Consider the following 24,132-nt stretch of genomic DNA (forward strand, 5'->3'; position numbering starts at 1 on the left):
TGGTATCACAGACTCCTGTGGCCAACAAGTAATTTAAATTCTATTATCTAAAACCACCTGTTAGGTCAAAATAATGCTTATGCCAAAGAGGCATATTGTGTGGTGGCATATTCTGCTACCCCTCAAGGTCATGCTGCCATGATTTTTGCTTGTTCTGCTTATTTTTATTTTGCTTCTCTTAGATTTTTATCAATAGGCTGTAAAAATTTTGAAAAAAACGAATGGAATTTATAATATCACTAAGCATGATATCTAACTATTTTGCTTGCATTTTAATTTGAAATTTTCATAATAACTCAATGTGATAAAATTTAGTTTCAGTCTAAGTTAAGAAAATGGGTAAAGTGATGAAAGGGAAAAACCTACAACCAAGGTTACTCTACCCAGCAAAGATCTCATTCAGATTAGACGGAGAAATTAAAACATTTACAGAGAAGCAAAAGCAAAGAGAATTCAGCACCACCAAACCAGCTTTGCAGCAAATGCTAAAGGAACTTTTCTAGGCAGGAAACACAAGAGAGGGAAAAGACCTACAAAAACAAACCCAAAACAATTAAGAAAATGGTAAGAGGAACATACATATCAATAATTACCTTAAAGGTAAATGGATTAAATGCTCCCACCAAAAGACATAGACTGGCTGAATGGATACAAAAACAAGACCCATATATACACTGTCTACAAGAGACCCACTTCAGACCTAGGGATACACACAGACTGAAAGTGAGGGGCTGGAAAAAGATATTCCATGCAAATGGAAATCAAAAGAAAGCTGGAGTAGCAATTCTCGTATCAGACAAAGTAGACTTTACAGTAAACACTATTACAAGAGACAAAGAAGGACACTACATAATGATCAAGGGATCAATCCATAAGTTGTAAATATTTATGCACCCAACATAGCACCTCAAAACATAAGGCAAATGCTAACAGCCATAAAAGGGGAAATCGACAGTAACACAATCATAGTGGGGGACTTTAACACCCCCACTTTCACCAATGGACAGATAAACCAAAATGAAAATAAATAAGGAAACACAAGCTTTAAATGACACATTAAACAAGATGGACTAAATTGATATATATAAGACATTCCATCCAAAAACCACAGAATACACTTTCTTCACAAATGCTCATGGAACATTCTCCAGGATAGATCATATATTGCATCACAAAAAAAGCCTTGGTAAATTTAAGAAAATTGAAATCGTATCAAGTATCATTTCTGACCAGAATGCTGAGACTAGATATCAATTACAGGAAAAAAATCTGAAAAAATACAAACACATGAAGGCTAAACAATACACTACAAAATAACTAAGAGATCACTGAAGAAATCAAAGAAGAAATAAAAAAATACCTAGAAACAAATGAACACTCCCAAACTCATTCTACAAGGCCACCATCACGCTGATACGAAAACTAGACAAAGATGTCACAAAGAAAGAAAACTAAGGGCCTATATGACTGATGAACATAGATGTGAAAATCCTCAACAAAATACTAGCAAACAGAATCCAGCAGCACATTAAAAGGATCATACAACATGATCAAGTGGGGTTTATCCCAGGAATGCAAGGATTCTTCAATATATGCAAATCAATCAATGTGATAACCCATATTAACAAATAGAAGGCTAAAAACCATATGATAATCTCAAGAGATGCAGAAAAAGCTTTTGACAAAATTGAACACCCATTTATGATAAAAACCCTCCAGAAAGTAGGCATAGAGGGAACTTACCTCAACATAATAAAGGCCATATGTGACAAACCCACAGCCAACATCATTCTCAATGGTGAAAACCTGAAACCATTTCATCTAAGATCAGGAACAAGACAAGGTTGTCCACTCTCACCACTATTATTCAACATAATTTTGGAAGCTTTAGGCACAGCAATCAGAGAAGAAAAAGAAATAAAGGGAATCCAAATTTGAAAAGAAGAAGTAAAATGGAACAGGATAGAAAGCCCAGAGATAAACCCATGCACATATGGTCATGTTATCTTTGATATAGGAGGCAAGAATATACAATGGAGAAAAGACAACCTCTTCAATAAGTGGTGCTGGGAAAACTGGACAGGTACATGTAAAAGAATGAAATTAGAACACTCCCTAACACCACACACAAAAATAAACTCAAAATGGATTAAAGACGTAAATGTAAGGCCAAACACTGTCAAACTCTTAGAGGACAACACAGGCAGAACACTATGACATAAATCACAGCAAGATCCTTTATGACCCACCTCCTAGAGAAATGGAAATAAAAACAAAAATAAACAAATGGGACCTAATGAAACTTAAAAGCTTTTGCACAGCAAAGGAAACCATAAACAAGATGAAAAGACAACCCTCAGAATGGGAGAAAATATTTGCAAATGAAGCAACTGACAAAGGATTAACCTCCAAAATATACAAGCAGCTCATGCAGCTCAATATCAAAAAAACAAACAACGCAACCCAAAAATGGGCAGAAGACCTAAACAGACATTTCTCCAAAGAAGATATACAGATTGCCAACAAACACATGAAAGGATGCTCAACGTCACTAATCATTAGAGAAATGCAAATCAAAACTACAATGAGGTATCACCTCACACTGGTCAGAATGGCCATCATCAAAAAATGTACAAACAATAAATCCTGCAGAGGGTGTGAAGAAAAGGGAACCCTCTGGCACTGTTGGTGGGAATGTAAATTGATACATCCTCCATGGAGGACAGTATGGATGTTCCTTAAAAAAAGAAAAGTAGGGGCTTCCCTGGTGGCGCAGTGGTTGCGCGTCCGCCTGCCGATGCAGGGGAACCGGGTTCGCGCCCCGGTATGGGAGGATCCCACATGCCGCGGAGCGGCTGGGCCCGTGAGCCATGGCCGCTGAGCCTGCGCGTCAATCCCACTACTGGGCATATACCCTGAGAAAACATTAATTCAAAAAGAGTCATGTACCACAATGTTCATTGCAGCACTATTTACAATGGCCAGGACATGGAAGCAATCTAGGTGTCCATCGACAGATGAATGGATAAAGAAGATGTGGCACAAATATACAATGGAATATTACTCAGCCATAAAAAGAAACGAAATTGAGCTATCTGTAGTGAGGTGGATGGACCTAGTGTCTGTCATACAGAGTGAAGTAAGTCAGAAACAGAAAAACAAGTACAGTATGCTAACACATATATATGGAATCAAAAAAATAAAAATGCTTCCTATGAACCTAGGGGCAGGACAGGAATAAAGACGTAGGCATAGAGAATAGACTTGAGGACACGGGGAGGGGGAAGGGTAAGCTGGGACAAAGTGAGAGTGGCATTAATATATATACACTACCAAATGCAAAATAGATAGCTAGTGGGAAGCAGCTACATAGCACAGGGAGATCAGCTCTGTGCTTTGTGACTACCTAGAGGGGTGTGATAAGGAGGGTGAGAGGGAGATGCAAGAGGGAGGCGGTATGGGGATATATGTGTACGTATAGCTGATTCACTTTGTTATACAGCAGAAACCAACACAACATTGTAAAGCAATTATAGTCCAACAAAGATTTAAAAAAAAAAAAGAAAATGGTAATGCCAATCTCAGTGTCCAATCTCATGCCTCCTTTAGTCTAAAATGCGTGGTGTTGATTTGGAAATACTGTTATGTATATGAACCCTCCTCTATTCTGCTCACCGCTCCACCACCATCTGTTCCCCACCATCTGTCTCATCCATTATCAGAAGTCTTCCTTAGGATTTAAGATTCACTCTCCTGAAGATCCAGATATCTCATTGATTTGGAGGCTTAAGAATCCAAACTAGATTATGAACCTGTTGCTAAGTCATCTCTCAACAAATAAACCCTACTCTAGGGTTTTCTCTATGAGGACCAGACCACAGCAACTGGATTGCTGGCAGATCCTCTGAATGGATTTGGGTCCTAGTGAACCGGGCTATTTCTGATTAACTACAGAGCCTGTAAGATACATTCAACATTCAGACATTTCAGGATGAAAGGATCACATGTACTCCCCAGCCACCATGAAAAATTGGCTCAGATACCAAAAACTCCACTTAAGACCCACTCAAATTTTATTGTATTCAGAAAAATCACAATCGCAGTCAGAAGAAACTCCAAATAATAAGTATACAAGAGATAGCCCATAGAACATTCAAAAGGTTCCATAGCAGAGAAAGGATCCTATGGGCTCTATTCCAAAGGCATTACATGGTGATAATAAAAAGACAGTGGAAAACGGGGGGAGAGCCAATACAAGAAGGAGCAATAGACAGGGAATAACTAGACATTAGAATTTGGAGACTGTAGAAGGCGTCTTTACTCTTAGAGTAGCTAAAGTGTTGGGAAGTGCTGAAGGATGGTTGCTGTCACTGAGGTGAACAATTGCAGCACTGCCGGGTTTGTAAAGCTATTAAAACAGAAATATCTTCATAGATCTTCTCCTTTAACAAAGTCCATTACCTGTAGCAGGACACACACAGTTACTATAGAGTTTAAGATGATTATTTTGAGCTCTTACCTTCAGATCCCTTCCTCTTCACCTTTAATCCTTTGACTTTGGAACAGTCTCTTAGTATTTGTGTGACCTCTTGTAAATACAATCTTTCCAACCTTCCAAGTAAGCATGAATGAGTAGACCATGCTTTACTTTCTCTTAGACCTTCTGACACTATTTTTCAGAATGGAGGGGCAAAACCAAGCTTTGGCCTCCAAGAGATTTCTACTTCATACAATGAATCTACCCTAAACGCCAAAGAGTGAAGCTCTGGAAGTGCTTCAGAACAGATATCCTACTCAGGAAATGTAAGCCAGGAAGAGTCTTAATCTTGAAGATGACTTTCCCAGATCACAGGACTCAGTATTCTAATGTGAAACAATTATTTTAGGCCCTGGAGATGAGATCTAAGACAGGAGGTGTGGTTTTTAGGGGCACATGTATGGAAAGGGACATAGGACTGTAAGGTTTTGGAATATCAGATGGCGGCAATGTCTGATTTTGTCCAGCAAAGATAAATCAAGGGCCATGACTTTTGCACTTGTTTTCCCTTAAAGGCATCACATGTCCTTTCCCTCACTCTGTTTCCTTCCTCTGGATCATTCCATATATGTCTTCCTCTGACCACATCAAACCCACCTGCAGGTGCCTCACAGAGGCCCTCGGTGTTCAACAACGTTGCCTTTGCGCACGCCCTTGATGATGAAGATGGTTCCAATAACGATGCCCACCAGAGCCACAATCAGGCCCAGGGCGCACACCACATTCTCTGTGGTCTCTGGGAGGGGCGTTGGAGCTTCATACTCTGGGGAAACATAAATCAGAGGACAGAAGTAATGCATGTGGTAGGGAGCAGCACTTAGGACCAAATATAGGGTACTTAGTCAAGAGAATATTGTTTCATCAACTAAATAAGAGGAAGACAGGATGACGTATTAAGGGAATTACAGATTAGAAATGGGGAAAGCTGAGCAATGGGAGACCAGGAACAGGAATTGGAGCAGTTGTTATGAAACAGTTAGGGGACTTGTGGCCCCAAAGGGCCAGACACATGCATCACAGGAGGAAACCGTAAAATACGGGAGATTGAAGGATGCTTCTTACCCCAGTGCTTGAGAAGAGGCTCCTCCAAACCCCAGTGTTCCACCTTGCAGTCATAGACATCCTCGGTTGAGGGCACGAAGGGGAGGTAGTGAAACTTGCGGAAAAGGTGGTCATCCCTGGGTAGGAAGACTGTCTCTGACACTCCTGTGGTGACAGGTTTGCCATTTTGAAGCCACGTGACATTGATCACTGGTGGAGAAAACTTGTCGATGAAACAGATGAGGATGTTGGGCTCTCCCAGTTCCACAGGGGTGTTTGAGAGCACAGTCACTTCTGGAGGTACTGGGGGACAGGTGACAGAAATTAGCCTTCCCTGCTTAGTCCTGCCCTTCTCCCTCCCACCAAGGCTGAAAAAGCAATTGAAATTGTGCCCTGAGAATCTGGGTCATGGTCTCAGATACCCAGCTCCGATACACTCCCCCATGAACGGGAACCAACAATGAGGTGTAAGATACCCAAGGACCTCATTCCTGGCTCCCCCAGCATGTCCCAGCTTACCCTTCCCCCTCCCCGTGTCCTCAAGGGCAATGACTTTATGAGAGAGACTGTGGATGCTAGAGACAAGATGTGAGCACATCAAGAAAGGAACAAACTCATAAAGTTCTTGGGCTGGTGGCATGAGAATTTGGAGCTTGTATATGGCAAGAACAGGTCCCTGGGAGGGAAAGGCAGTCATAGGAACATAACACAAAGAGCTGAAGTATCTATTTAAAGCTACAATTCCCAAGTCTAGGAGTGCAGCAGAGAGAGGTACCATTGGTGTTTGGGGTGTGGTTGGAGCGCTTTATCAGGATGTCCAGGTTGGCTTTTCCCACAGCAATATTGGCCAATGCACCCTGAGCCTGAAAGCTGGCAAAATTTCCAAATTCTTTAAGCCGCCACACTGTCTCTTTCTTTTCCAAATCCACGTGGAAAATCTCATCACCATCAAAGTCAAACATAAACTCGCTTGATTGGTCAGGGGCCAGAGAGAACTCAGCCTGGATGATCACATGATCCTCTGAAAAGACAAGGAAGGGAATAAGGGTGGGAACCAGGAGAGAGAGTTGAAGAAGAACGCAGGATGTGAGACATACACATGTGGGCAGGGGTAGTGGAAAGAGAGGGCCAAGTGGAAAGGAGGAGTGATGGAGAGTAGGGCTGAGTATGAAGATGAGGCCTGGGTGAAGGATATTCGTGTTCAACAGAGCTGGGAGTGGACAAGAAAATGTTCAATGTAGAGAGTGTGGATTGAGGAGATGAGGGCTGAAAAACTAGAGTCTCGTGAAGCTTTTGTTTGACTCCATGTTACTGCCTGAGAAATGATTCCCTCTTTAGAATTTCAGCAGTAGCCCCTAAAAGAGAAATGTTCTCTCACTCTCTTGACCTAGGAATTAAATAATTTAAGCCAGAATCCCAGGGCATGTCTCAAAGCACCATAACTGTAAGAAGAGAGAAACAATGTTTAAAAGGTTGGGTTTGAACTCTGGAATCAAATTAAATCTCGAATTCTCATTCAGCTACCTAGTGATCTTGAGTAGATTACTTTATCTATTTATATGTAGTTTTCCCATTATATTCTACTGTGGTTTTGCTTCTATGTTGGGTTTGTTTTCAAGATGAAGTGAGACTAGTTTTAAGTAATTTCTTAGTATATCATCGGGATTACAACAAGTACTTTAGCATCACAAACTGCTTTATGTTTAAGGGCCAGACCCATGGAATATATGACTGGAGATTGTGGTACCCAAATAATTAAGTTTGAGACCTTGTAGCATTGTAGAGCACTCACTTTCCTGTATCCACACCCACACCCTGCATCCCTCTGAGGGAAGTTTTATATTTGGATTGACCTCACCAACGTTCCCTTGCATCTTAAAGATCTTTAGATTGAGACTTTCATTAAGGGACATATTCTATTATGGTTGATAGTGAGAATAATCTACACCAAGGGAATAATGGACTTGAAATAAGAAAGTTACAATTGAAGAGCATGCTGCCTCTGTGGTGCATGTAAATGAGCGGTGGGTTTTAAAATCTGACTGTATATTGGTAAACCTAGGGATTTATTTAGCATTTGCAGCTACACACACACACACACACACACACACACACACACACACATGCACACACACACACACACGCACACACACACATTCTAACTTCCTCTTTTAACTCCAAGGGAAGCTATCTTTCCTGGAAGGCATGCTTGTTTGTGGCTCTTTCTGGGCAATAGAAGCCTACACTGTCATCATGGGTCTTGGAACTAGGTTATTACTTTACTTATTTCCAGTCTACCTGCCACCTTCTTTGGGGGTCACTGAGAGAAGAATGTTTTTTCACAATACACCTTCACAACGGCACAATATTTGCTCTGGAGACGGTAGAGAGTAATGTCAGACACTTCACTTCCTTACTCATTTTTCTACTCTCTTAAGAATATTACTAAGTTACAGCGATCACAGATCCTTTTTTTTTTTGCGGTACGCGGGCCTCTCACTGTTGCGGCCTCTCCCGTTGCGGAGCACAGGCTCCGGACGCACAGGCTCAGCGGCCATGGCTCACCGGCCCAGCCTCTCCGCGGCATGTGGGATCTTCCCGGACCGGGGCACGAACACGCGTCCCCTGCATCGGCAGGCGGACTCTCAACCACTGCGCCACCAGGGAAGCCCCCAAAGATCCTTTTAAGATCCACTGTAAATGGGGTTATCACCGTCCCAAGAGACAGTAAATTAAATGCAATTCATATCAGCATTCCTGCCCTTACCCCTCCCTTGGGTGAATGGTTGCTTTTTGGTGATTTTCCTTTCTAGTGATCTTTAGTATAATGTCTGTGCTCCAAATAGGCTGACAGAATTGACAGGCCAAAAGATAGCTACCGCGGCAAAAAATAGCTAAGAACAGGTGCCAAGAAATCTCATATTTTTTTTTTGATTTAATCCTCATGAAATTACATGAGGTTTTTAATTTTTACTAATTTTCCAGGAATGAAAAGTTAAAGAGCAGAAAGGTATCTTGTTAATGCCTGTCAGAAAAAATTTCCCTGAAAGTTTGGCTTATATCAAAGTCAATAATATTAATCAGTATACAATTCAGTTTTGCTCTAATCTAAATTTTACTTCATTTGCTGGTGAGCAGAGAACTCTTCTAACTCCAATTTATTATAATGTTAGAGTTAGGCCCAGAAAATACCTGTCACTCTTCTTTTTCACTCCAAAGATTGTCTTTCAAATGTCCACAATTCACTTCTCCGATGCTCTCAGATCTTATTTATCCCTACTTTTGATTCTTTCAGCACTTACCTGTGATAGCCCATGATTCCTGAAGGCCTATCAGGACGGTAATGAAAAATCCTGGTATTGGGACTCCAATTATGGCCATTTTCTTTTTAGGTGTCTCGATGAGGGTCAGTAGAGCTCAAGGTGGATCACAACAGACTGGAATACAAGTAAAGAGAATGTAGGGTGTCAGAGTCTGACTGATTAAAATTTAAAATCAGTTGAGCTGCAGCCAATCAGAAAAATCGTTTGAGATGACACTGCTGTTGCTAAGGGAAGGACTTTTGCAAAGTGTCCAGGAAAGGTGATGCTTCGCTCATTAGATGAAAAGGAACTTCTTAATCAATCAAACAAACTCACAACCAAACAAAGAGAACAAAAAAATCGAGTTTTCAAGAATGATGGGCAATCTCTCAGAGACTCTTCCATCCCAATCCAAGTGGCAGAAATGGATCTGCCTGAAGCACATTAGTGAGAATAGAATCAATGGAAATATCCTAAGATGAGAGTTAATGGCAGATCATGCCTCTGTGCTGTGACAGCCGGGGAATTTATTTAAGGGACAGTAGTTCATCTAAAAAGAAGGTAAATGGTCAGGCTATGAGGAATGCCTGAATCTTGGCAGTGTCGGGTGACAGAGCTGCCCTTAAGGCACCTCTTACTGCTTCAAGCTCCCTCCAGTGTCCTAGACTCCAAGGTGGCCAACTCTGCCCGAGGGTTTGGGATCCCTGACAGTTCAGGAGAACATCAGAAGAGGAAACTCTGAGTTCCAACACTCCCAAAGCTGGAGATGTATGGAAAGCTACACCTTGGAACGTAGGTAGTGGTTACTGGAGATAGTAGACTGGAAAGGGGGAATCTTATTCCTAATTCCCATTACCTTAAATATGTCCTGAGATTGGAAAAGACTTCTGGGCACATACCTTTCCTGAAGAATCAAATAGATGAATAAAGAGAGTAAATGGGGCAGAGCTTATTTTACCTGGAAGACTAGAGATAATAACCTGTAGGAGGGCTTTACCATTACTTCCTCATGATGAAAGTTCTGATTCAAAGAATTTATCTTGATGTTCACTGTTGAGAATACTGAAAGTTAGCACATGTTGACTGACCCTCATTTTTTGAAAATATAGCAAAATAGAAAGGAAAGTGTTAAACCAACCCTAGAAAGGGCTGGAATCCAAATACTTCCAAGGAGGAGAGATCTGGCAGTGCAGCGGCTCATGACATGGTGAGTTTATTCTTGAAGATCAGTCATGACACATATACTTAGGGTGGGTTTTCCACAGTGTTTTCTACACTGCTGAGGTCTCATCCTGCCCTACAACTCCCCTCCCAGTTCAGAAGAGCCAAGGCTCTACACATGGCTGATTTTTGGATTGTATCTAAGGGCTTTGAACATCCTCTGATACTGACTTCTGGATACCTGGGAGGATACACACACAGTTCTGCCCTAAAATTGTTGAGGACTGTGTTTCCTGGAGGCACTGGAATGGGCCAGAGGAGACTTCTACAGTATCAGTGTCTGCTGAGAGTCTGATCCTATAATTTAGGTTTGTCATCTCCTCTATCCTAACCTCCTCTAATCACACTTAACCAATATAATTTTTCTGTGCTTGCCCTTTGCTGGCTGCCATAATGCCTTGTTCTTACAAGATGCTCAATATATGTACAGTAAACTCAGAGATTATATATGTCTCTGTGTTCTACATGTTGTAATAGCACCTTCAACCCAAGATGTTGCTCAGCAACTTATGATGTCGTGTAGTCCTAAAACACTGATTGGTTCTCCTCATGAGATTACTAAACTGGGGAGTCTTTAGAATAGACTTTCAGTTCCCTTTCTCTGTGATGAGAAAGAAGTTTCTATTTGGACATGAATCATGGTTCCCTGTTTTCTCCTGACCTCTAACTTCCTGTGTGTTTGAGGGAATTTCTGAGGGCACCTGAATGCGGTTGTCTCGGTAACATTAAAAGGCGAAGAGCCTCTGTACTAGTCAGAGTTCCTTCAGGAAATAGAAATCCCTGAGGACATCCTAAATGGGATTATTTATTACAATTCTACTCTATTATAAGGAATTATACCTCAAAACTGTTGGAAGCCTGGAGGAGCACAAATCAGTACAGACTCCTAACTTTGAGAGGAAGGGACCTGTAGGAGCCACTGCTGACATCATGGCTCCTCTAGATCTCAGGGGGAAGGAATGTCTTGGGAACACAAGACCCCTGCCTGTGAACCCTTGTATCCACGACCTGAGAAACCTTCAGCCTGTCTCTGCTTCCCGAATCTCACAATCCTAAGTTTCACTGGCAGAATGTAGACCACATTCAGAAACCGGGGGTAGGGAGAGCCTAGGAAATGTCATATTCTTGGCTTTATTCCCTACTATACAGACAAGACCATAGAAGCAAATAGGAATTTTTTTTAAAAACTACTAAGTGCAAATATATCTCTCTACCTCTACCTCCGTATCTCTATTTCCCCCATAGTTCATTCGGGTTCTCCCCACAGTCCAAACTTAGAACCAGGGAAAATGTTATTTTGGAGTAAAAGGAGAGGGCTTGGAAATGAGATGGCTTTCTCCTTGGACCCCGGTCAAGTCTGGGACCTCGCTGTTTCATGTTTGTGTGGTTTGAGCTCTGAGAGTCTCCAGCCCCTTCCTTTAGCTGCCTTTCCCTCCTTTTCCCTCTAGCACTCAGGGTCTTCATGATGTTTCTCCTGCTGAGGACTTCCTACCAGAGGATCTTTGGGGATATTGATCTAGGCATTTCCTCCCCAAGTCCCCAAGTAAAAAACTCTCCTTGTTGTCTAGCATGTCTCCTCTCCATCCTGAGATGGGGCAAAGGCTAATCTGCTGAAATAAATCTGTGTCAGACTGAAAACTGCCAACTGATGACATCAACAAATATGCTGGAATGATGGGTTAATGGACCTTCCTAAGATGTCCTGTGTGAATAAAGGGGTCCATGGTGTTTGGGCTCATCTCTACCCTGGGAGGATGAGAGTTTGAGAGTTTGATTCATTTTTTTCTTTACCTCCACTTGAAATCTGATGTTTCAAAGGCCTGAGTTTGTACAGGCTCTCAGGGGTGCGAAATCACTTTTCTTTGTGTAGCTTTTGTAGATAAGGAATTGCAGACACACACACACACACACACACACAAACCTGGGGAGAGGGACTGGAAACTTCAAATCCACATCTCAGAATATTTCCACAGGCCCCATTGTTATGATTTGAGCATCTAGAGTCAGATTGTTCTATAATTCCCAATTTTCTTGTCTCTTCTAATAGGCTGAACTTGGTAGTTAAGAGACTGTGAAGGAAAAGTTTCGTTCGAAAAATCACCAGTGAAGCCTGAGAGTGGCTGCCTTCACCAGCTGCCTCCTTGGGCCTGGCCAATGGCTGATTCACTCCTTCAACTTTCTGTTCCTTCCACATTTTGGCAAATTATTTTCAGAGCCATTTCCAGCTCCATCCGTCATCTTTGCCACCCCGTGGCAAAGTTAAACATGAGGAATGAATCCCTAGGCCTGCTTACTGGTTAGATTAGGATAAGGAAGGTGGTAGAAAATGATCAAAAAGTACCTCGTAGTTAGGTTTCCAGTCTGAATGTTATGATAAATGAAAGAAATTTTCAAAAAATAGAGGTCATGATGAGAAGGTGGCTCTCGTTCACATTGACATAGCACGGGTCAAGCGTAGAGTGTAAGAGGGAAGTTTGTTAGGTGATCACAGTAGAACACGGGAGAACATGAGTGGATGAATGTCATCTAACACACAGGGCATTTCAAGACTTAGATAGGATAATACATGAGAAATGACCAATGCTGTAAAATGCTTTAGCAAAATCAATGTTTTTATCTAACTATGATGAGAGAGAATTACCTATTTTTGATGTAAGGTTACTTTTGAACTTTGAAGTTTTATGGTAGAAAGAAAGGTGAGAAATCGGCCAGAGAAATGTCATTGGTTTTACTGAAAGTCTTTTTTTTTTTTTTTTTTGGTGCAGTCTTTCTCCCTTACCAATTAAAATATTACTAATAAAATAGTAAATATCATATTAAATATTACCCTTATATTTTCTACCATTATATTTCCAATTTATTCTGAGGAAACCGAGATTTACAGAAGTCTAGCCCTTTGGTCAGTGTCTCAGAAAGTGGGAAGGTAGTTTTGTAAATCACGTCTCTAACTCTATAGCCAGTAACATGCGGAGTCCAAGAACGAGTCCATTCAAAACACTAAAACCACTCCCATCACAAATGCAGCCTCAGATGGGGATGACAGTTGTTTTGTCTTGTATACCGTGTTTATTGGTGAATATTTTAAAGGTTCTTAGTAAACGTGGCTTTCCTTTGAGGTGTTTTTTCTGTTTTTTTTGTTTTTTTTGTTTTTTTTCCTAAAGCATAGTAAAAGCAGGACTAGGCTTCCCTCTTGTGGTCAATAGTATTTAATTATTCATATCAATTTTTTTGACATTGAGCATTCAGAAAGCTAGTGAATGATCCAAGATTTTAAAAATCAGGATGCTTTAACTAATTTTTTCCTCGTGTACATACTCAGAAATTCCCAGATGTGTTTGATCTAATTAGGTTGCTTAAATGGTTTGCAATTTAAAAACCTTTAAAATCTTTTTATCCTAAGCATCACAATGCTTTTTTTTTTGGATAAGCACACAAACAAAACATGGCATGTGTTTCTTTCAACTAATTTGAAAAATAAAATGATGCTTGATAAAGAAAACAAGTAACTGTAAATCACTTTCATTCTTGTGGGTAAAAGTTTAATACCCTTTCTATTTCTCCACGACAAATTTAATCTTAGACTAAATCTCTAGCTCTTTTTAGGAAACCTAAGAGAGGAAGAATGTCAGCTAACTTTCTAGACAAAATTATCTATTGTAAAAATGGCTTTTGCTTTGGTAAGTTGTATTTGGCTAGGAGGAATATCTGATGAATTATAACAAGTGTGGGAACCCATACATAGCTTGGGCATCTCTGAATGCAGTGACCCTTGTAATTGGGCATGCACTTACCAGGGGTCTGGAAGCTATGCTCGTGAACCTGATGCAAAGGGCATTGACTCCAAAAGGATGAGGATTCTATCGCAGGGTAGATGCCACTTTCACAGGTGTACATTCATCTTGCACCTAAGCTGTCACTTGGGGGCGAGGTGGGCAGAGATCAGCACCTGGTCTGCATTATGGACTGTTTCAAGAACTTCTCTCACTGAAGAGAATGATCAGATGCTGCTCCCTTGAAATGCTTTGATTCTGTCTGCTATCCTTCTGAGTGAATCTGAGAGCTAAGTAAGCCTGAATATTTGATTAAACCTAAGAAGATTCCCTGGGCCTTCATACATGGACCGTTTTCATTTTATTTAGTTTTTGCACATATATGTGTATATGAGACATCCTCAGTGTTATTAGAGATCCCCCTCTAATAAGTGTCTGCTTCTACATTTACACACATAAAGGGGTTACTAATGTCCCATCTTGCTTTGATCACTCTTCCCCCATTTTCCTGTAGTAGGACCATAGCCCCAAACAAGACTCCTTATCACCACCACTTTGTGATTTATCAAAGTGGCAGAAAGTTTGAGGCAGGTAGTTTCCCTATAGGTTCATGATTAAGTCTAATAACCAATGGGTTTAACTTCCATATGACATTTAATATTTGTATTTCTTCTGATTTGTCCCAATGTACATCAAGTGAAAACATTAAAAATTTTTTTAAAATAATACTTTTGGAATCGGTACTTGAATATCCTTAAGATGCTATTTCTATCTTTAGACTCATAATTTTTTTCTGCATGACATCACTCTTGCTGTCTATCAACGCTGCTTTGCGAATCAAGAAATTCTACCATTTCTCTTTGTGAATTGCTTTGCTCCTACCTGCATGGATAATTTAGGTTTTCAGTATATGTGGATTTCAGGAAACACGTTTCTGTCTACTCTGAAAGCACTCACAGCACAGGAGAGCATCTCTTCCTCTGGCATAACCCTGTCTGGGATCGTCCTGATGCTCAATGCCAGGGAGATGTACCACCGCTGCAGCCTCCTCCCTAATACAAAGCTGGGACTTTCCTTTAAAAGCTCTCTAGAGCCCCCAGAGGAAGGTGTGGGCAAAGGGTCCTCCATCCCTCACATGGATTGATGCTCACCTGGGCTCTGCAGAAATCCCTGGGATTCTGGAGAAAGGGGTGGGGAAGTACAGTGAACAGGAAGTCTCCTGTGAAAAAAATGAGATAAGAGTTACCATCATTAAAACTTTAGGCATGTAAAGTCCATGATCTGGAAAACCTAGTCTTGGGTAGGAGCTTTTATAACACTTAGGATGTGTCCCTGATGGTGACCCCACATGAATGGTGGAGGTATGTTCCATTCATATTGCTTGCACCATGTGACACCTGGATCGTGCACCAGTGTACTCACTGGGCATCATTAAACAACCAGGCACTGGATGACACTGTTCTCACGTGTCCCCTCATCAGGCTGGTTTCAGTGGCACTCCTGTTGCAATTGGGTAGACTTTCTGTCAGGCTTCTATGAAACTGATGTCACATGTGGGGAAATAACTCAACATATTCAGCTGCAACGTGGGCTGTTTGGCCCTGGACGAGACAGCAGAGCAACTGCTGATAATGGTCAGCAGCTAGAGACCCATACTTGCTTATGCAGAGCCTTGTAGGCACGTCTGGAGGCCAAGAGAGAAAGCCAAGAGTGACGATCAGGCACTTAAACTGCACAAAGAATCCATTTCTGCTTTATGCTGGCTCCCACCTGGAGAAGGTGTAAGGATAAAGTTTCAAGTAGGGATGGCTGTGTGCTGCTGGGCAGTGAGATAAGGGTGGAGGGGGCGGTGATAGGGCTGCCAATGACCCCTATACCCACTCAGCCGGTTCAGACACCAAATCCGAAATCACAAGGATGGGTCTCACCAGAGGTCCAGTACACAACACAGAAGACCCTGGAGAAAAGGTAGGAGCCCTAGAGATATATATATTTTCTTCTTTTGTGAAGGATCTGATACATTATTGTGAGTTGCCCCGAGGCAGAAGCTGGTTCTTTGGATTATATTCCTGCTGTGGAGGCATCTCTCACCCTTGACAATCTGCCTATATGCTCAGCATGCTTCAAGGTGATGGCTCTGGAAAGTTGGAGCAAGTTTGGTGCAGAAGATCAGGGTCCATAAACCTATAAAGTTGGTCTCTCAGATTGGCTCTGATGTGCTAGGGTGCAGGCCAGGGTTGGAGGGGCTTTGGTACTCTCCTGACAACATTTTTTTGCCATTCCTCTTCTCTGCTTAGATTTATTTCTCCTGAGGCCTACCAGTCTTACTGCTCCCCAAGAAAAATTGCCCAAGGGGCATACGAGTCTCGTTATTGCAAAATTATGTGCAGTAGGAAAAGACCGGAAACAGCTCAGATGTCCATTTCAAGAGACAGGTTGAACAAATAAAGTACAGACACACAACTGTGCAATGAAGCTGTTAAAAGTAATCACGAGGGAGGGGAGGACAAGCAGAGAAGCCCTAGAATAAGGGACTTTGGGCCTGGGCTTTGCAGGTATCGGCCATTGTAGCAGCAGAAGCTACAAGTGAAGGCAGAAGCTGGAACTGGTTCCCAGAAGAAATAATGTCACCGGACCATGGAGCCAAACATAGAGCTTATCGCGGAGAGCTGCCTAATTTCACCAACGGTTCCTGGATTTTCCCTCACTCTTCTCCTCTGCTGATGTAAATGTTTCTTTATGATAAACATCTCTGAATGGTTTCCAGACCAGAGAAAAAAATGTGACCATGTGAGCAGCTGCAGACAGTGTTCTCCCCACGTGGACTTGCCCCTCCTTGGTGATGTTTCCTGCTTTTACGTCTTCTGATTATGTCAACTACACACCAGTCATCATGAACCAGGAATTCGTTTCAGCTAAGCTGATCTTATTCAGGCAAGAAGTGAGGATCGTGGGACTGCTGAGTTCTTCCAGGGGGTGGCCACGTCCATAAGGGAATTATGATTATTGTGCTGCTTACAGAGCACTGTCGGCACAGAACACTCTCAGAAAGTGACTGGTTACCGTGCGAGAGTGACTCTAAAGCCCTACACAGCGGCCAGCAGGAGAGAGCCAATGCCGAATATGCGCCACTCCGAAAATCCAGGTGAAGGTCACTTTCAATAGCCCTAAAAAAGTTATTTATGTTTGTGAATTTAGCTATAATTTATATGAAGATATATAAAGTTATTTAACCATTCAAAGGTTAACAGATACTTAAGTTGTTTTCAATGTTTTGCTCTTATGAATAAAGTTGTTATGAGCTCGCAACAGTTTTTCTAGGTGTATATTTAAGAGTATAATGCAGTATGTACATATTTTCAATGTTACTATGTAATTTTGACTTCCAAAATGACTGCATCAATTTATACTCCCATCAGCTGTGTACTGGCAGAAACATTGTTCCACATCCTTGCTTACAACTGATATGTTTCGACATTTTTATTATTTTTCCAGTGTGTTTTTGGTTTGCATTCCTCTGATGAGTACTGAGGAGGTGGAACGACTTTCCATATTTGTATATAATTTAGGTATCTTTGATGTAGAATGTTTCTTCTTGCCTTTACCACTTTTTTTTTTTTTTTTTTTTTTTGCCGGTGCGTGGGCCTCTCACTGTTGTGGCCTCTCCCATTGCGGAGCACAGGCTCCGGACGCGCAGGCTCAGCGGTCATGGCTCACGGGCCCAGCCGCTCCGCGGCATGTGGGATCTTCCCGGACCGGGGCACGAACCCGCGTCCCCTGCATCGGCAGGCGGACTCTCAACCACTGCGCCACCAGGGAACCCCCCACTTTTTTTTTTTTTTACCCTGCACATGATAAGTTTTAGAATTGTTTATTTCTACAAAGCAAACCTGCTGGGAACATTGATCAGGATTATGTTGAGGAGAACTGGTGTTTCAACAATATCAATTCTTCCACAACCAGCCATATACTATCTCTCCATATATTTGAGATTTCATTAATCTCTCTCATCAGAGCTTGATAGTTTTCACTGTAGAGAGAGCAAACATATTTTGGTTAAACTCATCTCTAAGTATTTTATGTTTTTATTGCTATTGGCATTACTTTTTAATTTTATACGCAGTATTCTGCTGCTAGCATATAAGATTACAATTGTTTTGTTGTATATTGCCCTCATTAAATTCACACATTCTAGACATTTTAATAACTTTCTTAGGGTTTTCTATGTAATCATATAAAATGCTTTCCAGGCTGCAATGTTCATTCTTTGTCAAAAAGAGTCTGAAACAACGGGAAATCTGCTTGGCTCATACTACACTTTAAAGTAATATTATTTTGAGAAATAAAGCCTGATTAATAAAAAAAATTAAAGAATATTTTAAAGATTGTTTCTCATACCCAATTTTATGTTAAATTACAACCAGATACAGTTACTTAAGCATCTTAGACATGATCATGGAACTAGTCACCCATTGTTTCCATGTTCCAGTTTAAATAATTTTCATAGCCTTCAGGGTGTAGATTTCCTTTCTCTCTGCCAATATCTGGAATACTCTTTATTCTCACATGTGTCCACAAGCAGATATTTCTCCGATATTGAAAGCTCCGTGTCCCTGATAGATGCTCCACCTCCGCCAGTGCCTGCACCTGTGGCTCACAGCTCTCAGTGAAGTACGAACTATGCCGTATGTTCCATCCCGTGAAGCATCTCCTCCATAAAGATTTTCTTGACTCCCTCATTCGTCACTGAACTATTATAATTGAGTGCCTATGTTCTCTCCTCTTAAAACTGTAAATGCCCTTGAGAACTGGATTTATAATTTTTTCAGCGTTGCTTCTTTAAGAGCGCCTGGTGATGAAACACGGTAACAATGAATGTAAGATAAGGAAGCAGCCTCTCTCAAGAAACCTTTCCTTTTTCCTTTCGCCTCCCCTTCAGTCTCTCTTTCCGTGTCTTTCTCTCTTCTTTTCCCATCCCCACCTGTATCTAGAGGGTGGTTCAGTCACCGAATCCTGGAGCCCCAGGAGACTGGAGCAGATTCAGCAGCATCAGTTTTCCTATTTCTGCTCCCATTTCGCAAAATTTATGAAAGGAAGAGATTAGAAGTTAGGATCTGGGACATTTTAGGACCCAGCTCTCAGCCCTCCCCACCTCACTCAGAAAGTCGCTAGCCTCCTTGAAACCTGGTGCAAGTTCTTGGACAAACATGCCATCTACTGGTCACATGTGGAACTGCAATAGCCTGCTTGGGACTGTGCCAGGAGGGCCAAGCGCAGTATTTGAACCAAGGAAGTATGGCAGGGTACAAGGGTGCAAAAGCAGGAGGCTTGCTAGGTTGGTGTGCTTTTCTTTAACCCTCTTTTCCCCAACATTCAGAAGGTTCTCCTATTTCCTGTGTGAGTTGCTTGGCTATCACTGTGATTGTGCATTCTCTGGGGTCCTGGGAGGAGTTTGCAGTTATTAAGACACATCCTGTGGTCCTCTTAATTCCCAAACTGAGGCATCTGTGCTAGTTTGCTAGTGTGTTAGTGTGTGTTTCACCAACTCTTCCCATGAGCTTCACTCCTACAGGCTAAAACCTGCAGCGGAATCAATTTTACATAATTTTATCACTTTCGAAAAGTCATGGATGATAATTAGTGACTGTGTTTACACTTCTGTAACTTTCTCACAAAAGTAAATTTCAAAGTAAAAACTGAAATTTAAAAGTACATTTTAAAAAAATTTAAACACTTCAGAGGAGGAACTGGTTTGTCAGACACTTTTTGGATCCTAAGACTGGGATGGCTCTCACAGTACAATGAGCTCTTCAGCTAGGATTTAGCTCAGTCCCCCAACCCTAAATGTTTCGGTATTTTAAGCACCACTGTGCAGAAGTTCCACTGCTTTTTATTTTTATACTGACTTCTGGTGGAAAATCTGTAAGATGGGGAGGTTTTGTTAAGAAAGCTGGATCTGAATGAGAGTTCTTGGGGCCAATCACAGTATTACAGTTGCCCTATTTTTGTGGCAGGAACTTTAGAAATCACTATATTCTTCCTTCTCCTTTAAATGATTCCTCAGTCTATAGGATCTCACTTTGTCACTGATTCTTTTTCCTCCTGGGTTTTGGCCAGATGGCAATGCCGTGCTTCCCTTTGATTTAAAGGAACATGGTGATGACCCTAAGCCCCTCAGTTCTCCGGAAGGGAAGCACAATTCCATGTCCATTGTGTCCCCTACTGAGGCCAAGGTGACACTGCATAAGGTAGAGTAGGACAGGGAGGCACACACACCAAGGAATCCTCAGAGCTCTTCCCCGAGCATTTATTACCACATCACCTTCATCTCTATGGACCTGAGATATCACAGTGGGGCCTCCAATATGGCCACGGACACAGAGTAACTTGTTTCTACCCCTTCAGGACTTGGGTTCATCTTCAGGCTGTTTATACCTGGGAACACACCACGCTTTGGGGTGCAACATTCCCAGAGGTCAGGGTTGCTGACTTGCCCCTGTTTGGTCAGCTTCCTCCTGCACACTAAGCCCCCTGGTGGGTCTATTTCCTCCCCCTACTGTCCCTGTTACGGGTAGCTTGAACTCCTCATTTTAGGCTCGAATGTTACCTTCAAGTGAGGGAATCATCCCCCTCTACCAAAGCTAATTATCTTGTATCCTGTGTCAGAAAAACACATTTACGAGAGGAACAGATCCAAGAAATGTTATTTTAAACAAGATTTTAGAGCTTCGGGCTTCTTCCAAACAATAGCGAGAGTCAGACTTTCCTATCTGTAGTTGTTCCAGAGCGTCAAGGGTGATGGAGAAGAGAGACATAGAAGGTTACCCTTCCCGAGGTGCCAACTGCACTGTGGTCATACATATGAAGAAAGGCCACCATCCAACTCTGAGCATCAACCCCCCTCCCCACTCTGTGCTTTGGGGAACATTAGACACGTGTCTCAGCATTTGGGTGGGCATCTCAGAGCCCTGCCAGTGCTTTCTCCCCTCTAGTCAGAAAACAAACCAAGAAGACAGTAGAATGATAGACTGCTGTGCCACCAGGATATGAGAGTTGAGTTGATACTTTTTCTTTCTTTTGCCCAGGGAGAACTCTACATTTATAAGACCCATTGCTAGGGGACTCCATGAAATAATTATTATCTTTACGGTGAGTCCACCTGACAACTCTCAAAATAGATTTCCACCAGGTCCCCCAAATAGAAGTTGACAGTGATCACCTGAATTTCTCTGAATTCATAGCAAGAGTCCTGATGTCCTCTCTCAATAAGGCTTTTTTTCTTATTTTCATTTATCTCCCCTATTGTTTTAGCCTCCGGCCTTTCCAAGACTCTCTACTCCCAATAATGAAACGTAAATAGGGATTTTGTGTCACAGTTATATTTTCACATACCCTTTAGGAATGTTTAAATGTGAGTAGCGCACATTCTGAAGCTAATGAAATTGAAACCTCAGAAATGAACAGACTTATCCAAAGAAGAAGCTTGCCCAAATTTATAGCAAAACTAGAATTTAAATCTCAGACATCCTAAGCTCAGGGCTCCTTTTGTCATCTACTAGCTGAGAGAGTCATGAATGTGTGTCATACAGGACAGTAGCATTTAGAGGAGGAAAGGTCTGGAGTGAATCAGGTTTTGAACAAAAGCCCTTGAGGGGCAGACAGTGAGCATGTCTCTGCTGCCGTCTGGTGGCCATATTGATGTATGACACCCTTTCCCTCCATCCTCCCTCCTTGCCTTCTCTGGAATCCTCATTCTCCCTGGTTTCCTCACTGATAGGAGCATTTATCTTGTTTTCATGCCTCTCTGTTCCACATACCAACATGTCCCTACACAAAATGAATATTCATAATCCACAGCATAATTCAGGACACAGTTCTTATTTCAAAACTGGGGCCCCCTTGGAAAAGTGTATGTACGGGCCTTTTGTGAAGAGGTGCATAAAATTTTAAATAGAGTTTCTTTAAGTGGTCAGTTGGTGCTAATGTGACTGACCATAAACGAAACGCGAAGACAAGTCCTAAGGTCCTGGGAAAATTCCGACATCATATACCATCAAGATGATACAGAATATGTGTCATGAATAGAATATTTTCATACCACAAAAGTGGGTGTGAAAAAATAAATTTCTGTATTTTCCTATTACTGATCCTAATTTTTATGTCAAGCCCTATAATGTCTTAGAGCAAAGGGGTCAATCTAGTAATTTCCAGAAAATTCTGTGGCTTTCACAACAATTAATAATTTAAAAACATCTCTCGCAGTGGCTGAGAATCTGCCTGCCAGTGCAGGGGACACGGGTTCGAGTCCTGGTCTGGGAAGATCCCACATGCCGTGGAGCAACTGGGCCCGTGAGCCACAACTACTGAGCCTGCGCGTCTGGAGCCTGTGCTCCTCAACAAGAGAGGCCGCGACGGTGAGAGGCCCGCGCACCGCGATGAAGACTGGCACCCGCTCGCCGCAACTAGAGAAAGCCCTCGCACAGAAACGAAGACCCAAGACAGCCAAAAATAAATAAATAAATTTATTAAAAACAGCTCTCTGCGCAGGGTTATTTCTAAGTCCCCAGGTAGGAGGTGGTGCAGGACTGGTGCAGAAGGCTCTCCTCATATGGACAGCGTTGGCTCCCACTGTATGCTATGGTCACACAGCCCCTGCTCGCCCCTGTCCTTCCCATATTGGTGATGATGACTGTTATATCCATACCATCACTCTCCTCCTCCTGTATCATCCCATGCCAGCATCTTAGGCAGCAAATTTTCATTCTAATAGTTGAAGCTTCCAGGGCCCAATTCTTCTTGCCTTGGGTAGCTTTCCCTTTGCTGTTGCTCTTTGGTTCTGTTGTAGGAGAGAGATGTCTGTGGCACCGCTGCCATTCTGGGAATCAGAGGTGAAGTGGGGCACGGTCCCCTCTACCCTCATTGAGAGAAAGAAACGGGGTAAAGGAACTTTCACCAATGTTTAATTATTTTTTTCTCCTCTTCAAACCACTCATCCTCCACAATGGGAAGGGTCTTTATCTACACTGAAGATTGGAGGGAAAAAATTCTTCATTAAGAATAGCAGTTTCAAGTTAGATGGCCCAAATATGGGCTGATCATACCAGAGGAGAGGAAGAAACTTCAGGAAAAAAAAATCAGCTTAAACACTACCACACCATAATGTTGCATATGCTTCTATTTTACATTGAAATGAACACCCAAAATTAAATTTAAATTGTTCTGGAGAGGGACTTCCCTGGTGGCTTGGTGATTAAGAATCCACCTGCCAATGCAGGGGACACAGGTTCGAACCCTGGTCCAGGAAGATCCCACATGCTGCGGAGCAATTAAGCCCATGCGCCACAACTACGGAGCCTGTGCTCTAGAGCCCGAGAGCCACAACTACTGAGCCCGCGTGCCACAACTACTGAAGCTCACACACGGAGAGCCCGTGCTCAGCAGCAAGAGAAGCCACCACAATGAGAAGCCCACAAACTGCAACGAAGAGTAGCCCCCGCTCGCCGCAACTAAGACCCAACGCAGCCATAAATACATAAATAAATAAAAATTTAAAAAAGAAAAAATTGTTCTGGAGAACTCTTGAATTCCTGAGAATATATAGGCATACCTCGGTGATACTGCAGGTGTGATTCCAGACCACCACAATAAAGCAAGTATCGCAATAAAGCAAGTCACACAAATTTCTTGGCTTCCCAGTGCTTATAAAAGTTATGTTTATACTGTGCTGTAGTCTATTAAGTGTACAGTAGCATTATGTCTAAAAAAGTACATATCTTAATTAAAAATACGTTATTGCTAAAAAATGCTAGTCATCATCTGTGCCTTCAGTGAGCTGTAGGAGTAGCATCAAAGATCACTGATCACAGATCACCATTCAAAAATAATAATAATGAACAAGTTAGATGTATTGCAAGAATTACCAAAATGTGACATGAGACATGAAGTGAACAGATGCTGTTGGGAAAATGGTGCCAGTAGACTTGCTTGACTTAGAGTTGCCACAAACCTTCAATTTGTTTAAAAAAAAATGCAATATCTGGGAAGCATAATTAAAGGAGGTATGCCCGTATCTGCAGACCCCCAAGGGTACTTGCACTCTGATTCAAGAAAATGGACTTAAGAGGACTTTAAAGGAAAATCTAACTTAAACCAAAACAGGCACACACACACAAAATGTGCCTGTAACTTCCATCATTATAATTTTGTGTGTGTGTGTGTGTGTGTGTGTGTGTGTGTGTGTGTGTGTGTGTGTGTGTGTGTG

The 24,132-nt window shown here is 41.9% G+C and overlaps 1 protein-coding gene across 1 annotated transcript; it reads right to left on the reverse strand.

Annotated features, from left to right (window-relative positions):
• Positions 1–4,050: 4,050 nt before the first annotated feature.
• Positions 4,051–9,058, reverse strand: LOC102973944 (HLA class II histocompatibility antigen, DR alpha chain). Its single transcript, XM_007118596.2, has 5 exons — positions 8,881–9,058; positions 6,354–6,599; positions 5,600–5,881; positions 5,135–5,300; positions 4,051–4,461 (listed from the first exon to the last, which is right to left on the reverse strand). Exons 1-4 carry the CDS (start codon positions 8,957–8,959, stop codon positions 5,146–5,148), a joined length of 762 nt encoding a protein of 253 aa, XP_007118658.1. The 5' UTR covers positions 8,960–9,058; the 3' UTR covers positions 4,051–4,461; positions 5,135–5,145.
• Between the last annotated feature and the right edge of the window lie 15,074 nt (positions 9,059–24,132).

This window comes from Physeter macrocephalus, chromosome 18 (assembly GCF_002837175.3).
Source record: "Physeter macrocephalus isolate SW-GA chromosome 18, ASM283717v5, whole genome shotgun sequence".
Lineage (NCBI taxonomy): Eukaryota > Metazoa > Chordata > Mammalia > Artiodactyla > Physeteridae > Physeter > Physeter macrocephalus.